This window comes from Microcaecilia unicolor, chromosome 5 (assembly GCF_901765095.1).
Source record: "Microcaecilia unicolor chromosome 5, aMicUni1.1, whole genome shotgun sequence".
NCBI lineage: Eukaryota > Metazoa > Chordata > Amphibia > Gymnophiona > Siphonopidae > Microcaecilia > Microcaecilia unicolor.
This window is the reverse complement of record NC_044035.1, coordinates 154372411-154391099: the sequence shown is the minus strand read 5'-3', so window position 1 is coordinate 154391099 and position 18689 is coordinate 154372411. Positions and strand designations below refer to the sequence as shown.

General features: G+C 48.2%; 1 protein-coding gene across 1 annotated transcript in view; it reads right to left on the bottom strand.

Moving 5' to 3' along the window:
* Window positions 1-18689, bottom strand: part of HELLS (helicase, lymphoid specific) — a 351006-nt gene that overhangs the window by 268432 nt on the left and 63885 nt on the right. The window contains exon 3 of the mRNA XM_030203455.1: window positions 2372-2494. Within this exon, the coding sequence (XP_030059315.1) occupies window positions 2372-2494 (123 nt within the window). The remainder of the gene's footprint in view (window positions 1-2371; window positions 2495-18689) is intronic.

Below are 18689 nucleotides of genomic sequence, written 5' to 3'. Positions count from 1 at the left end.
GATGCGCGAATGGCACGGGGACTCTAGAAAGAATTAGGGAAGCGAATCTTCGAACTCCAGCACATACCCGTCTCGAACCACCTCGAGAACCCACTAGTCTGATGTGATCTGGGCCCATCTCTGGTAAAACTGACTCAGTCGAGCACCTATCCGTACCAGAGGCTGGGCTCCCACACCTTCATTGGGGATTCCGCCCCGAACTAGCACCTCCCGAGGAAAAGTCACGTCCTCCACGACGACCCCCTCGAAAGGACTGGGTGCGCTGAAAAAAAAAAAAAAAAAAAGACCTCTAGACACCCCACTAGATCTACCCGGTCTGTATCGTCGGGTTTCCCGAAAACGTCCACGCCCAGGGGCCCCTTTAGGCCCAGTCTTGGGACGAAAGTCCGGGAGACGAGGAACTTTAGCATCACTAAGACCACGCACCAGCTTATCCTCACCAAAAAGCATGGACCCTTTAAATGGGATCGAGCACAACTTAGATTTGGAGGCCGCATCTGCGACCCAACCTCGCAACCAAAGAGCCCTACGCGCTCCCACTACCATAGCCATATTCTTGGCCGACGCCCACAGCAAGTCGTAAAGCGCATCAGACAAAAAAGAGGAACTCATCTCTAATTTGGCTAACTCTTGGACCCCAGAAGCCCCAATCTCTACTGAATCATCAAGAAGCTTCTCGGCCCAGCGAAAACACGCTCGCGCTACCAAGCCCCACACACCGAAGCCTGGAGGGCTAGAGCTGATAACTCAAAACTACGCTTGAGGAAAGACTCCACAATTTCCTATCCTGGGGATCACAAAGAGCGGCCCCGCCGTCTACAGGTATAGCCATAGCCTTAGTGACCGCAGTGACTACTGCGTCAACTGTGGGCACCTTAAGAGAATCCCTAGCCTCCTGAGGGAGAGGGTAAAGCCTTCCCATTGCACGCAACACTTTACACGGGGAATCAGGTGCTGCCCACTCCTGAGAAATCATCTCCCTGAGGTCCTTATTCATAGGGAAGGTCCATACCTTATGCTGAATACCCTTAACTAAAGGGTCTATCTGCTTACCCTCTCCCGCAGGAATCTCTGCCTGCTCAAACCTAAAAGTAGAAGACACCTGATCTATGAGCTCCGCAAGCTCGTTCCTATGAAAAATTCTAACCACTGAGGGATCTTCCCCTGGAACTACACAATCCGGCTCCTGAGAGCCCTCCAGAAACTCGGGTTCCCCAAAGTCACTGAAACAACCCTCAGAGCCTGTCGGGGAAGAACAATCCACCTCCTCTTTCCAGTCCACCCGGGGTCTTTTAGATAAAGAAGTACTACCCCCTTCCCCCGAGGAACCCACCTGGGGGGGGGGGGGGCCCGATTTCCAGGCCTCATACAATGTCCAAACGAAGTCCGGGGGAAAACCGGGAGCCCCTGTACCTTCATTACCCGGCATCCTAGAGACGAACGGAGACGCAGGCCCAAAAGACGCAGGCTCCGCAGGGCGGGAAAAACTCAAAATGGCGGCCATTCCCGCCAAAACGGGGGCCGCTGTCGCTGCTACCGTCTGTGTTCCTGATGTTACAGGGGCCACACACACCACTGGGGCTTCCGCTACCAACTCAGGGGGAGCCGCAGACAGCTGCTTCGGCTCCCCACAGTGCCGACACTGACCGCCCGGAACCTCTATTCCTTGGCGTGAGCACGCACGGCAACTGCTCTGCTTAGGAGCAGACATCCCCGACACGGAGGGAGAAACGAAGCCCTGCACTGAGGCGCAAACCTCCCTCCCACCAAAAATACCAGCACTGCTCCTCCGGCTCACAAAACTGAAAACGGTACTGTCTCTCTGGTGTTCCGAATTAAATATTAAAAGTATTTCTTTTTTGTTTTGTCTGACAGCTGCTGATTGCAAGGCACTCAAAGCTCCTGTACAGACACAGGAGCCGAGGCACAAAACTGCTACCACTGGAGAGAGCAGAAGCGGGGGAGGGACCCAACTAGCAGGTGTAACACCCCACGGGGAAAGCGGGGCCCCACCGGACCCACACCCCTGAAGCACTTAATCCTTTTTTTCTTTTTTTGTAAACCACGCACAGGATTCTGAACCAAAGGGAAAAACCCCAAATAGATTTTCCCCTCACTAATATTCTACCTCACCAGACTAAGAAGACTGCACAGGATGCACTTCTACATCTGCAGAGACTGAGAAAATACTGGCTAGTTGAGGTTCTGCACAGGTTATATATAGAGTATCCAAAGCTCAGTGTTTTCTCAGTCTCCCTCTGCTGGTAGGAGTACATAACCCTCGCATCTTGACCGGTCTGGAGGGTCGCTGAGGAACTTGTCTTTCAGACTATGAAACTGCTATGAAGAATATTAACTCCACAGAACTTACTTCTAATTGCTGTTGTTCCATTTTTGTCAAGAGGAACTTCGAGTAGATGTTGCTTTTCTCAAGCAAATGCTGGAGCCTCTTGTAGCGCATTTCATTGGAGTCTCTTTCAAAAGACATGCAAGCCTACAAAAAAAAATACTTGTTATATACAACCGCAAGTCTGGCAAGGATCAGAATATGCATACTCATTGATTTAGTTAAACATATAAATCAGACAGTAAACCCATAATAAGATACCCCTAATATGCTGAAGAATCTCTCTCCTCCCCAGGATCATCTACTTTGTTTAGGAGAAAATGTTGAGGGTTAAAGGTGTTTAGACTGCCAAAAGAACCCAGATACATAAAACAGTGCGCTGTTTGGTATAAGTACATAAGTATTGACATACTGGGACAGATCAAAGGTCCATCAAGCCCAGCATTCTGTTTCCAACAGTGGCCAATCCAGGTCTAAAGCCATTTTCCCCCAGAGAAGAGGCCAGCATAGAAATTTAAACTTTTAAAAACCTTTTTAAATGTCCTTTCCATCTAGATGCAGTAAAGAGAGATACACACATGTTCTCTGAAGACAAGCAAACCATCAGATCACACAGCTGGAACTGCCTAGCTAGAGCTGTTCTACACAGCTATACATACACACACCCTCATTCTATAACAAGTCACTTAAATTTAAGTGCCTTTTTTTGTGCTAAAATTTATAGAATACCAACATTTACACACCTAAGGAAATACCAGTAGTGCAGTGCATAAATATAAAAGGGAGACATTCATAGGGGAGGAGCATGGGCGGGACTGATATAGAATGCTATAAATTATGCACATAAATGACGCATTTAAGCGCAAACTTTTACACTGGCAACAGACCTGGTGTAATGGAAAGTAATGTCTTACCTAATAACTTTCTTTCCTTTAGTCCTATCAGGCTAGTCCAGACCAATGGGTTGTGTCTTGTCTACCAGCAGATAGAGACAGAGAATGAAAATGGTTCTCAAGTGATTCACCCCTTAAGGGTATTGTGCAGCATAGAATGTTCAGTATTTTGAATAGCCAATCAATGGTGCCCAAAATTTGCCTGATGGCTAATAGGGCTCATTTTCAAAACTAAAAAAAGGGTCTACAAAATATAAGGTGGCAGAAGGACTTTTTCTCTCAAAAAGGGAAAATTAGGTTCTTACCTTGGTAATTTTCTTTCCTTTAGTCATAGCAGATGAAGCCATTACGTATGGGTTTGTGTCCATCAACCAGCAGGGGGAGATAGAGAGCACTCAACTTTTCACAGTGCCTCATGGCCAGCTAGCTCCACTGCCTCTTCAGTATTTGAAGCTTCCAAAGCAGTATGGCAAACCGCAATGGGAATAACATGAACTTTCCTCACAGCGAACGATGGCCCCATAACAAGGGCATGAACTCAAAAAAGGAGGGAATGAACTCATCCTCCTGGAGGGAATAAACTCGTCCTCCACTTTGTATCAACGGAGGGAATACTTGCATCCTCCTGGAGGGAATAAACTCATCCTCCCAAAACATGAACTGGATGGAATGAACTCATCCTCCTATAACTGTAACAAGAATCCTGAAGACTGTTTTCCGACTCCCCAATGAAGGAATATAACTTCAGGAAACAAGAACAGCACCTAAAATCAGAATCATTGCAATACAGACAATCATACAGGGAGGCCTTGTCGATTTATGTAGGCCACTGCTGTCGTGTTGTCCGACATCACTCGGACAGCCAATCCTTCCAGGGTCACTTGAAAGGCCAGAAGAGCCAGAAACACCGCTTTCAACTCCAGGCGGTTGATAGACCACTCCGACTCGTCGAGTGTCCACCGACCCTGGGCATGCTTCCCCTGGCAATGGGCGCCCCAGCCCCTCAGGCTGGCATCTGTCACCACTAGGCACCAATCGGGGAGCGCCAGCAGCATTCCCCACCGCAACATGCTGTCCGAGAGCCACCACTCCATACTGAGGCGGGCCGCAGGGAGCCAAGAAAGTCTGCACTGATAATCCTGAGATACTGGAGACCATCGTTGAAGTAGAGAATACTGTAGAGGTCTCAGGAGCGCTCTCGCCCAGGGCACCACCTCCAAGGTGGCCGTCATCGATCCCAACAGCTGGACAATGTCCCAAGCTCGCGGGCGGGGCATCCTCAGGAGCAGACGGACCTGATTCTGAAGCTTGCATCGCCTTTGCTTGGGAAGAAACACATAGCCCGAGGCTGTGTTGAACCTGGCCCCCAAATATTCTAGAGATTGCGAGGGGGTCAGGTAACTTTTGGCCATATTGACGACCCAGCCCAGAGATTGAAGGACTGAAACCACTCTGGCTTTAGCTAGATGACTCTCTTTTTCTGAGTCTGCTCTGATGAGCCAATCGTCTAGGTACGGGTGAACCCGGATACCCTCTCGCCTGAGAAAGGCAGCTACTACCACCATTACCTTGGAGAAGGTTCAGGGAGCTGTGGTGAGGCCAAAAGACAAGGCCCGAAACTGGAAATGTTTTCCCAACACCGCAAACCGCAGAAACTTCTGGTGCGGGGGCCAAATTGGTTATTGCAAGTAAGCTTCTTTCAGGTCCAGAGATGTGAGAAACTCTCCTGGCTGTACCGCCGCAATGACGGAGCGCAGGGTTTCCATGTGAAAATGCCGCACTCTTAAGGACTTGTTTAGCTCTTTGAAGTCCAGGATCGGGCGAAAAGACCCGCCTTTTCGTGGCACCACAAAGTAAATGGAGTAGCGGCCTAGACCTTGTTCGGCGGGAGACACCGGGGTCACAGCACCTATCTGGCACAGACTGTGCAAAGTCTCCTCTACCACCGCCCATTTGGCGGCAGAACCGCATTGGGACTCCACAAACACGTCTCTCACCGGGGCATCGAATTCTATTCGGTATCCGTCTCTGATCAGGTCCAAGACCCACTGATCTGCAAAGATTTTGGTCCACTCGAAAAAGAGGGAAAGTCTTCCTCCGATGACAGGAAACGAGGAGGGGGCCGACGCACCATCATTGAGAGGGTCGCCCCTGAACTCCGGGCCTTGAACCGGCAGCTGCGGAACGTTTCTCTGAGCGAAAGGAGTTTCTCTGCTGAATGCGGGCACAAGAAGTGAACCCAGCAGAACGCCCCGGGCGGTACCTTCTAGCTTCACGGAAGCGAGGTCTGTAAGAGGAGTGGACCGCCTGACCCTTAGAGGAAGGCTTCGGCCTATCTTCGGGCAAGCGCTAAGGTTTGGAATCCCCCAGGCCTTGAACAATGTTTTCCAGCTCCTCACCAAACAGGAGAAGGCCTTGAAAGGGCAACTTCACCAACCTTTGCTTAGAGGCCATGTCCGCCGCCCAATGTCGTAGCCAAAGAGTGCGGCGAGCCGCCACTACTACAGCCATTTGTTTAGCCGAAGCTCTGACCATATCATAAAGGGCGTCAGCCAAAAAGGACAAGGCCGACTCCATCCGCGGAGCCACTTCAGATAAGGTCTCCGCTCCATCACCAGGCTGTTCCACTGCCTGCTGTAACCAAGCCAGGCAGGCTCTAGCAGCATAACAACTGCATGCAGACACCCGAACAGTGACACCTGCCAAATCAAAGGACCGCTTCAGAGCTGAATCAAGCCTGCAGTCTTGAATATCCTTCAGGGCAACACCTCCTTCAACAGGGAGGGTAGTTCTCTTTGTCACAGCAGTGACCAGGGCATCCACTTTAGGCACTGCAAAGCGAGCCAAATGTTCCTCACTCAGAGGCTATAATTGCCCCATAGCCCTGGCAACCTTCAAAGGTCCCTCGGGGTCAGCCCATTGAGCCAAAATAAGCTCTTGGATGGAGTAATGCAAAGGAAAAGCTCGAGCAGGCTTTCTGGTACTAGCCAACCTTGGATTAACAGAAGAGGCTGTGCCACTCCCAGGAACTTCAATCGAGAGGGCTTGTAAGGCATCTGAAATAAGCGCTGGCAGCTTCTCGCGGTGGAAAATCCTCACCGCAGACGGATCATCAAGATCCTGTGGCAATTCTGCACCCGACTCTGGCTCCTTAGACCAAGAAGTTCTGCCAGACCCCTCAGAATTCTCATAGCCCGACCACGGGGGAGGGGGGGGGCAGGCAGAGGGTCCGAAGATCCCTGTGGAAGAGCTCTTTTAAGCATGTATGTCTTATGCAGCATTAAAACAAAATCAGGGGAGAAAACCATTCCCTGACCGCCCGGATCCTGCCCAGGGCTATCAGCTCTATTATTAGCCTCACTCAGAGTACCCCCCCCCCTGGATTCAGGGCTCTCCGTCGCAACGGAGGCCGCGCCATGTGGAAAATCCAAAATGGCGCCCGCTGCCAGCTCAGAGCGCGAAAGATCGCCGCTCGCCATGCTCGGGCCGGCTCTACCGTCTGTACAGCACGATTTACAGAGCCCCGCTGCTGATTTGCGCTTGCCACATTTAGAACAGCGCTTTACAGTCTCCGCAGCCATCGCCGAAAACGGCGGTAAAATTCACAATGGAGGTTCGCGCCAAAAACGTCCCAATCGCAGGCCCACCCCAGAGGAGTCAGAAAACACTCTTACCTCACTGGACCGAGTATCACAGCTCCGGTCCTGCAGAAGAATCTCAAGAAAACTTCTTTTCCAAGATTGCTGTGCTAAAGTACGACACAACTTTTTTTTTTTTTTTTAACGCTGTGAGGAAAGCAGAGGCAAAAGAGGTAAATAAAATCACTCCGGAGGCTCAAATAAGTGGGAAAGGCAGGGAAAGGCGAACCAATGTGTCTGCATCCACTGAGTGGGAAAGGACAGGGAAAAGGAAGCTAATATGTCCACATCCACGGGGGCATGGGTAAGGCAGGGAAAGGGCTGACCTATGTGCCTTCAAAGTGAAGCTGCTATAGCCTCTAACACCCCGGCTAACAACTGGCAAGCCAGGAGCCACCCCCAGGCAGATTTTTGATGGAGCTCGAAAAAGCTGCAGCCACCCTGCTTGGGGAGATAGAGAATACTGAAGAGGCAGTGGAGCTAGCTGGCCATGAGGCACTGTGAAAAGTTGAGTGCTCTCTATCTCCCCCTGCTGGTTGATGGACACAAACCCATACGTAATGGCTTCATCTGCTTGATGACAAGGAATATCAAAGTTGCGATTTTCAACACCCCAATTTTAGACATTTTGCTCCATAGTTTGTCCAAATTTCAAGGGGGCATGTTTTGGTTGGGACCTGGATGGCCCCAAAAAAGACTTTTTCTGCAATAATGGAACAAAATGAAAAATATCTAGGACCAAAATTAAGACTTTTTGGCTAGACCTCTTTCAATCACATAAAAAAGTGATTGAGAGGAGGAAGTGACGTCAGCCGTGGAGATGGCAGCCTAATCGGTGAGCTCCGCTATCTCGAGAGCAAAAACGAGCTTTCCCTCATCTAATTGAGCGTAAATTACTCTCTAACGCAACATAATGCTAGCGCTTACAATGGCAGCGAAGAAAAAACTGGCAAAATTTAAATTCGCAGCTGAAAAGACGACCGCTAACGCCGGAGCGGGTCTAAGGACACGCGGAGCAAAGATGGCGGCCGAAGAGAGCGAGTCGGACATAGACCCTGAGGAGCAGCTGGAAAATGAAAATGAGCTCAGCAAAAGGGACTTTACAAGATGGTTTAAGGATCTGAAGGCGGAAATGGTGTCCACTCGCCGGAGCATTCAATCTGCTGTAGCAGAACTGCATGATGAAATTAAAGAAATAGGCACCCGACTGGCGGAGAACGAAGAGAGGACTGAGACGCTCTCGTCAGAAGTGCGGGAACTCCAAGGCTCCTTTAAAGCAGAGCAGCAATCCAAGGCAAATTTAGAATTAATGCTGGAAGACTTGGAGAACCGCACAAGAAGGTGTAATCTGCGCTTCCGAGGCATTCCAAAAGAAGAGCAATATCAGAACTCTGGGCAAGTAGTAAAAGAGATTTGTGCCTTTTTACTACAGCAAGATCCCAATATAACAGAGGGCCAGGTGCAGGCCCCGGTTGAACTGGAGCGGGCACATAGAAGCTTAGGATCGCCAAAAGGAGGGCTTCCACGGGACATAGTGGCCTGCTTTCACAAATTTACCACCAAAGAGAAAGTCTGGAAGAGAGCGCGAGAGATGGGAGAGATCAATTGGAAAACGATGAAAATTAAGATTTTCCAGGATTTAGCCCGGAAAACGCTGCAAAGACGGAGAGACTTCAAGGAAGTCACTGCATATCTTCAGAAAGCCGGACTGAGATATCGATGGCTTTACCCGTTTGGATTACAAATTACAGTGGGAAACAATACTCGTCGCCTTCAAACACACCAGGGTGCGTGGAAAATATTAAGAGAGATGGGCTGCGCAGACATCCCAAGAACTGAAGAGGCAAAACATCAATCCCAGCGCAGTCCACGGAGGAAGGAGACGAGCGGCTGGCAGACGGTAGAAGGGAGGAAAAGTCGCCCATCACCCTGTGCAGAGAGAGATGAAATGGGAGAGGACGATGGTACTTGAAGCAGCGAAGAACTGAGTATGGACTTAAATTGAGTATTCTTTGCACTAAGCGAGTAGATTGTTGAAGTGCAAAAAGAGTTGGGTTCAAAGGGAAATCAAACCTAAGGGAGTACATGTTGTTGTTAAAGTTGATACTGGGGGAGAGTTTTGGTCTTATAGTTGTGAGATGGGATGTCATTGCTCTGGGGGTGACAAGCTTCCTTCTAGATTAAACTGGCAAGCACATTAGTCAGCCAGTTGGTGGGGGGAGTAGAGGGGGGGAGCAGAATGGGGGGGAGGGGGGATTCAGGGAAGGGGGGGGCAGGAGGTTTAAGAATTGGGTCATGGAATGTCAATGGGTAAAAGAAGTATAATTTTTCGGGAGATTCGTAAAATGAAATGTGATATTGTTATGCTGCAAGAGACCCATATTAGAAAACAGGATGAGTCTCTAATCCTGAATAAAGGATTGGGCGAAGGGACCGCATTGGCCGACTCCAGGGGGAATAAAACTGGAGGGTTGGTGATATATGTGAAAGAACACTTGCAGTTTCAAAAAATGGCTGTATACCAGGATAAGGAGGGGAGATGTCTTGCAATTAAGGGACAAATGAATAATCGCAACATTACTCTTATAAATGTGTATGCCCCAAACACTGGTCAGGAAAAATATTTTGACACGATCCGAAAGAGATTAATATCTTTTGTAGAGGGAGTGGTGATAATGGGGGGTGACTTCAACCAACCGATGGGATCACTCGATCATTCAGCAAGTCAGGGGAGAGGGGATAGATACGGTGGGCGACAATATCTCAGAATGATGCGAGAGCTTGACCTGATAGACATATGGAGAATGAAGCATCCGGGCCAGAGGCAATACACACACTATGCACACGTACAGGGAACATATGCAAGAATAGATGCAATCTGGTGCAGTCGGGGGATGTGGGAGGAAATAAGGGAGGCAGAGATTGAAAATATACATGCCTCCGATCACGCAGCTGTATGGGTCCAATTAGATGGGCTAGGTAAACAAAGGAGGGGACACCTATGGAGACTTAATGAATCGCTTTTAGATGTGAAGGCAGATTGTGAGGAGGTGCGGGACACTATCAAAGAATATCTTCTATTGAATGACACAGGTGATGTAACCGAGGGGATATTGTGGGATGCTTTGAAGGTGGTAGTGAGGGGGGTGCTTATTAGGAAAGGAGCCTATAAGAAAAGAGCAGCCCATGAACTCGAAGTGCGGAGACAGTTGGCTAGATTAGAAGCATTACATCAAAGGGAAGGGAAGTCGCAACATCTAATAGAGCTCAAACAGTGGAGAGCAAAATTACAAGAGATCCAAATGAAAACAATGGAGTATCATAGACAATTAATGCAACAGAAATTTTTTGAGTTCAGCAATAAGGCAGGTAACCTATTAGCTAGGGGCTCCGAGAAAGAAGGATAGCAAGCACAATTACCAAAATAAAAGGACCAAAAGATTTGTTATTCCATCAAGACGGGGAAATTAGGGAACAATTTATGAGTTTCTACAGGACCCTGTACACAAAGGAATCAACAGCTCCTGTAGAGGAGATTAGAGCACATCTACAGAACCTAGGCCTAAAACGTGTCTCTGTTTCACAGAGAGAGACGTTGGAAGCCCCTATAACGCTGAAGGAAGTAATAGCAGTTATCAAAGGCTTGAAAGGGGGGAAATCACCAGGAGTAGATGGTTATACATCCAAATATTATAAAATCTTCCAACAAGAATTGGGCCCGCTATTAGTCAGGTTGGGCAATGCTTGTTTTGCTGATAGGGGACTCCCATCTAGTATGCAAGAAGCAGGGATTACAGTACTATTAAAACCGGGGAGAGATCCTACCTTATGTGGCTCTTATCGCCCGATATCCTTGCTGAATGTAGATGTGAAAATATTAGCCAAAGTTATGGCGGATAGGTTAAGTGGGATTTTGCCATCACTCATACATGAAGACCAATCGGGCTTTATCCAAAATAGGCAAGTGGCAGATAATATTAGGCGGACTTTAAACCTGATGTGGGGGGCCCAGAGACGAGGGGACTCTATGACGCTCTTGACGATAGACGCTGAAAAGGCGTTCGATAGAGTAGAATGGGAGTATTTATGGGAAGTCATGATGGAAATGGGATTGGGGCGGCCTTTTATAACTTGGGTGAAAGGGTTATATGAAAAGCCAGTGGCAAGGATAAAGGTTAATGGGGGATGGTCTAATACACTTAATATTCAGCGGGGAACGAGACAGGGGTGTCCCCTATCCCCGTTACTGTTTGCCATATCCATCGAACCCCTAGCACAGCGAATTAGAGACTTAGGAGAGGTGAAAGGAGTCAAAATGGGAGGGAGAGAGCATAAAATTGCCTTGTTTGCCGAGGACTTATTGTTTTATATAGGATCACCCCTGACAACCTTACCGGTGCTTATTCAGGAACTAAATTTCTTTGGGAAAATGTCTGGATTTAGAGTGAATTTTGATAAATCTGAGCTCATGGGCATAACGGTAACGGATCAGGAGGCAGAACACTTGAGGGGGAGAACTGTTTTCAGATGGACAGACTCCAGTTTTCGCTATCTGGGCATACAGATCCCGAGAGACCTTGACACATTATATCAGCTAAATTATGTCCCACTTATAGCAGCAATCCGGAAGGATCTTAGCAAGTGGAAAACAGGGTGGCTATCGTGGTGGGGCCGCATAGCGGCAGTCAAAATGAACATACTACCTCGATTGTTGTTTCTCTTTCAGACATTGCCAATTAACGTCCCTAAGGGGGAGCTGCAGAAAATACAGACAGAATTGGGGGAATTTATTTGGGGAGGAAAGCAGGCCCGATTGTCCCGGAAAATAATGTGGGGGAAAGTGGAGCAGGGAGGGAGAGGAATGCCTAACATTTTATGGTATTACTGGGCGGCTCAACTTAGGCAAATTGGAGTCTGGAGTAAGGTTGACCTCTCTCCCGCGACCAGACGAGCAGATTTTTGTTCAAAAAGGGAGATTAGATGCATTACTATGGGGCGCCTACCTAGAAAACGATTATAAGAACTTGACACTAAACCCATTCCTCTCTCACTTGCTCTTACTATGGGGGAGACTCAAGCAGAAATTAAGGGGGTCACAACATAAATCTAATTACGCATGGTTAACACAAGAGCCCGGGTTCTCAGGGGGGCGAGAGAATAAGATATTTAAATCATGGTTTGATAAGGGTCTGATCAGATTTCGGGAACTAACAACAGAGGGACAACTTAAAACATTTGAAGTACTTAGGCAGGAATACAATTTACCTGAAACTGACCGGTATGCTTACCTCCAAGCCAAAAGCTATATGGTGAAGGCCAGTTGGCATAAAGGTAATTGGCTAGAGAATGAAAAATTTGAGAATTTATGGGAGAGCATAATCTGGGGAAGTAAAGGAATCTCCAAACTGTATGAGCACATCAGAGGAACTGAATTTGTAAAGGTGTCTTATATGAAAGCCTGGGAGCAAGATCTTAACACAGAGTTCAGTGAGGGGGAGTGGAAGAAAATGTGCCTGGAGGTTAAAAAAGTATCAGTATGTGTACTAGTCAAAGAAAATGCTTATAAGGTCATGAGCAGATGGTACTATACCCAAGACAGAATAAGAGCTATGTACCCAGGAACGCTAGATACCTGCTGGCGCTGTGAGGGAGGGAGGGGGACATACTATCACATATGGTGGGAGTGCCCGAAAATACAGGAGTTTTGGAAATTGGTCTCAGAACATATAACCTTAGCAACAGGGGTTCAGTTTTTACATGATCCCAAGTGTTGTTTACTGGGTTACGAGAATAGGAAAGGGAAGACATGGCAATGTAGACTCAAACGATTATGCCTAGCAGCAGCAAAATCAACCATAGCAGTGAAATGGAAGCAGAAGCAGGGGCCCACAGGTCACGACTGGAAATCAAAACTGCATATGTTGATGGGTTTAGAAAAACTAACTGATAGACGCCGGGGACAATATAATCCAAAGGCAGAAGAATGGCTACACCTAGAAAGGGTTTTGGGAGGGGATGGACAAGGGACTAAGGATGCAGCTACATGAGGAACACTGTGGGAGGGAGGAGGGGGAGATTGGGAATGACAGGGGGGGATAAAGTGAGGGGAGGGGGAAGGGGGGAAATAAAAGGAAAAATCAGATCAAGGGGGAGTTTATATGTTGATGTTACATCTTTTGTATATTACAAGAGGCTAAGACTCTCTGAATTTGTTATCTTGAGTTGCTAATAAAAGTTTTTTGCAAATAAAAAAAAAAAAAGTGATTGAAAGGTGCCTTAAATGACCATACAATATGAGGGTGTTATGGTGAAATGTATACCTAGGACTTTTTAAGTGAAGTGCACCGCAGTGCCCCCTAGGCTGTCCCACTACTCTGCTGGGACGTCTGTGTGGCCAATCTACTAAAAATGATGGCCCCCAGACATCCCAATGGTTGGTTTATGGACATTTTATTTTCCAAAATGGTCTCAAAAGAAAAATGTACTGAACACAAAAAGTATAGGAAAAAGGTGATTTTTTTAAACAAACAAACAAACAAACAAACAAACAAACAAACAAAAGATATGACTTTTTTTTCAGGTTCCAAAATGGCTATGTTCACCACGCAATTTTGGGATGTTACTAGCAAAATGTCCAAAATCGGACTTACACATTTTATCAAAAATGCCCCTCCAAATGTCTTAATCAGGTCATAACCTTACCAGCCATTGAAACATATACTCTACCAACATGCAGATAGTTCACCAAGTCTGGAGACATGCAACATACAATAGGCTAGGAAACTTAAAAGTAGAATTAGCGATATCTGAAAAAATATAGCTTGTAACCAAAATAAAATTAAACAACCAGGGAGGGATTCTGGGCTGGTCTTACAGGACTAAAGGAAAGAAAGATATAACTTTTCCTTCCTTGATGTCCTATCAGAGCAGTCCAGACTAACGGGATGTAGCAAACAGCAAAGCTGTGCTAATGGGATGTAGCAAAGTAGTGTATCTAAAATAGGGCCGGAATAAAAGATTGAAACACTAAAAAAGAAAAAAAAAGATAAAACTGGAATAGCCTTAGAGATACTTTCCAGCGGAACCCAGTAGAAAGAACCAAGATTAATCAGAAGAACTCTGTAAAGACAACGGTAATGGAAAAGGAGAAGGAAAAGAGTCCCATGATAAAGTAGGAATGAAAATAGCATTCATAGACAATTGAAGAGATGGATAAAGCAAGAAAACCCAACTGGTGATTTTTCTTGAATGGGTCTTTGAAGGCAACAGACTAAAGACCGAACTACATCTATGAAGGGAGTATTTTAACTACAACAGAAGTCCTGGAGTAGTTGAATACGCAGAGAAGGGAACATAAGAAGAAAGCTATCAAGAGATGAAAAACTACTGTGCTTCCCTGTATACATCTGTGACAACCTGGAAAATGCAGAAGCAAATTGAAACGCCATCCTTTGCTGAAAACAAAAAAATGGAGACCAAGGTGAAATTAGGCCTTACCTGCTAATTTTCTTTCCTCTAGACCCTCCAGACCGGTCAAGACGCTTGGGTTATGCACACCTACCAGCAGAGGGAGACTGAACACTAACTTCGAACTCTGTACATATAACCTGTGCCTAACCACATATGTCCAGTATACGCCTAGCAAAGCTAAGAAAATTCAACATCCAACTGAAACTAAAAACAAACCCCTGTACCTGGAAACCCAAGAGACAAAACCAAAGTGTGCTCAAGCAGACTGAACGCAAGAGCACCCCGCTCTGCAACATATTAAAGTCAAGGAAAACATCCCCGACATTGACCAAACATACTAAGGAACAGCCATAGCAGAACACAGGCTCAAAAAATAATATATATATGACAAGACGGGCAGACTCTTGTCCGGTCTAGAGGGTCTAGAGGAAAGAAAATTAGCAGGTAAAGCCTAATTTCACCTTCCTCAGCAACACTCCAGACCGGTCAACACGCTTGGGAAGTACCAACGCAGTATAAGATTAAGGGCGGGACCTCCGAAACCCAGAGGACAACACAAAACCAGCATTCTCCCTTGCCTGAACATCAATTCTATAATGCCGCACAAAGGAATGAATAGAAGACCAAGCCACTGCCATACAAATGTCCTGCGGAGGAATAAAACTACTCTCCGCCCAGGAAGCAGCTACCCCCCCCCCCCCCCAGTACAACACGCCTTAAGCACCGATGGCACCACACGCCCCTTCAACAAATAAGCTGAAGCAATAGCCTCCTTCAACCACCGAGCAAGCGTTGCCTTGGAGGTCACCTCACCCTTCTTAGGGCCTCCAAACAAAACAAACAACCTATCAGAGGCTCGAAAATCCTGTGTCCTGCTCAAGTAAGAATGCAAAATGCGTCTAACATCCAACTTGGCCAAGCGACGTTGAGAATGATCACCCAAATGATTACCCAACACTGGCAACGAAATCACCTGATTCACATGAAAAGAGGACACCACCTTGGGAACGAAGGAAGGCACCGTCCGCAAAGTAACTTTCTCACTAGAGAAAGACAAGAAGGGCTCCCTACAAGAAAAAGCCTGAAGCTCCGAAATTCTACGCGCCAAAGAAATGGCTACCAAGAAAACTGCCTTCAGAGTAAGATCCTTACAGTGCTAGAAGCCAAAGGCTCAAATGGAGGACCTACCAGTGCCTCTAAGACCAGGTTCAAATCCCAAGGAGGAACCACCAGACGATGTGGCGGACGAATCAACTTCACTCCCTTCAAGAAACATACCACATCTGGAGAGGCCGCCAAGGATACCCCCTGAACCTTACCTCTGAAACAGGACAAGGCTGCCACCTGCACTTTCAGAGAAGACAGCAAGAGACTCCTGTCTAATCCATCCTGAAGAAACTCAAAAACTTCCGCTACTGAAACACGCAAGGGATGATAAGACCGCTCTTGGTACCAATTCTCGAAAATCCGCCACACGCACATAAGCCAAAGAAGTAGACTTCTTACGAGAACGCAACACAGTATCAATTACCCTAGGAGAAAAACCTTTCTTCAATTTGAACCGATCAAGAGCCAAGCCGTAAGCGAGAATGGAGAGGGGTCGGCCATCTCGATCGGTCCCTGAACCAACCTCACCTCGGGCCCCAACGGGATCGGCTCCTGAACAGCCAAACGCACTAGATCTCCATATTATGGACGGCATTGCCAATTTGGAGCCACCAGTATCACTAGACCCGAATGTCGCTCGATTTGCTGCACTACTCGCCCCACCAAGGGCCACAGAGGGAACATGTAGAGCAACTCGTGAACCGGCCACAGAACAACCAATGCGCCGATCCCCTCGGCTCGAGGATCCCGTCACCAACTGAAAAAGCGAGGAGCCTGGGCATTGTCGGCCAACGCCATGAGATCCATCACAGGCACTCCAACATTATGCGATCGAAGATTGAATGATGAAGACACCACTCTCCGGGATCCAACGTGTGCCTGCTCAGAAAGTCTGTGCTCACGTTCTCTACTCCTGCCACATGTACCGCCGAGAGAAACTGAAGATGCCTTTCCGCCCAATTCAGTAACTCTGCCGCCTCTACGGCAAGTGTTTGGCTCCTTGTTCCCCCCGCCGATTTACATACGTGACGGCCGTGGCGTTGTCGGAGAGAATCCTGACTACCCTGCCTTCGAGAAGGAACTGAAAGGACTGAAGAGCCAAATTGCTCGCGTCTCCAGGCGGTTGATGGACCAGCAAGCTTCCTCCAACGTCCAACGACCCTGGGCCACCTGGCCCTGACAATGACCTCCCCAGCCCCTCAGACTCACATCCGTGGAGAGCACTACCCAGTCCAGAGTGTCCAGCAGCATGCCTTTCACTAGATTCGGAGTGTGAAGCCATCAGCGCAGGCTGCATCAAGTGACCTCCAACAGAGGAAGCTTCTCCTCCAACTGCTGAGACTGAGGAGACCATCGACCCAACAGAGCTCCCTGCAACTGACACATAAGGGCCCTCGCCCAAAGGACCACCTCTATCGCTGCCGCCATCAGACCCAGAACCTGAAGGTAAGCCTGGGCCAAGGGAGCCCTCCACGCACAGAGCTGCCAAATCTGACCCTGCAACTTGGAAATGCGAGTGGCCGTCAGAAACACCCGGCTTTTCTCCATGTTGAAATGCACCCCCAAATACTCCAGGGACTGCAAAGGTACTAGCAGACTCTTGGCCAGATTCACCACCCAGCCCAGCGACTGTAAAAAGGATACCACACGTGTGGTCGCCTCCTTGCTTTCCGACCTTGATTTGGCTCAAATCAACCAATCGTCGAGGTAAGGATGCACCAAAATGCCTTGCTTCCACAGAGCTGCCACCACAACCACCATGACCTTGGAAAAGGTGCGAGGAGATGTCACCAGACCGAAGGGAAGCGTACAAAACTGGAAATGCTTCCCCAAGATTGCAAAGCGAAGAAAACGGTGATGCACCACCTGAATGGGAATGTGCAAGTAAGCCTCTGTCAGGTCTAACGAAGTAAGAAACTCTCCTTTCTGAACCGCCACAATCACCGATCGTAAAGTTTCCATCCGAAGAGAGGGGACCTACAGAGCTCCATTGACTCTTTTGAGGTCTAAAATGGGATGAAATGAACCCTCCGTCTTGGGCACAACGAAATAAATGGAACAACAACCCGTTCCCCTTTCCATTGGCATGAAGGAAGGTACAGTACGTACCGTTACTCCGGACTCTGAGAATTGCAGAAAAGGGTCTCGACAGGACAGCGCCTGGAGCTCAGATACCCATCTCGCCGATGCAATGGCCACCAAAAAAGACCGTCTTTAGAGTCACATCCTTCTCCGAAGCTCGCTTCAGCGGCTCGAAGGGAGAACACTGAAGAGCCTTTAATACCAGCCCCAGGTTCCAGGCCGGGCAAGGGGCCCACACGGGAGGCAGGAGCCGAAGCACCCCTCTCAGAAACCGTGCAATGTCCGGATGTGAAGCCAGGGAGAGGCCAGCGATCTTCCCCCGAAAGCATGACAATGCTGCCACTTGAACACGCAGGGAATTATAGGCCAAGCTTTTTGTAAACCATCCTGCAGAAAGTCAAGTATCGGGGAGACAGAAGCCCGCATGGGTGTGATCGCTTTAGAAGCACACCAAGCCTCAAACTGGCGCCAGATCCGAGCATAGGCAACGGAAGTGGAACGCTTGCGGGCCTGCAAGAGTGGAGATGACCTTGATAGAATAGCCCTTGTCTCTCAATTGCGCCCTCTCAATAGCCATGCCGTAAGACCAAAGCGGCATAGATCCTCCATGATCACCGGGCCCTGCGTCAACAGGTTCAGAACCAGAGGCAAAGGAAGGGGAGCCTCCACCAGCATCTACCGGAGGTCCGCATACCACGGCCACCTGGGCCAATCCAGGGCAATGAGGATCACCACTCCTTGATGTAGCTGAATTTGCAGGAGCCGCCACCCTACTAAGGGCCAAGGAGGGAACACATACAGGAGGCCCGGAGGCCAGGGTTGAGCCAAGGCATCCAACCACGCCGAGCGAGGATCTCTCCATCTGCTGAAAAAGGACAGGACTTTGGCATTTGTGCTTGATGCCATAAGATCCATTACGGGCTTTCCCCATTTGGCACAGATCTGAAGGAACAATTCGTCTGCCAGTTCCCACTCCGCTGGGTTGATTTGATGCCTGCTTAGAAAATCGGCTTGCACGTTGCTCTGACCTGCTATGTGAGCTGCTGACAACGCTGCAGATGTAGCTCGGCCCAGTGGCAAATTAGAGCGGCCTCCACGGCCACTGCTCTGCACTGAGTGCCACCTTGTCGATTTATGTAGGCCACTGCTGTC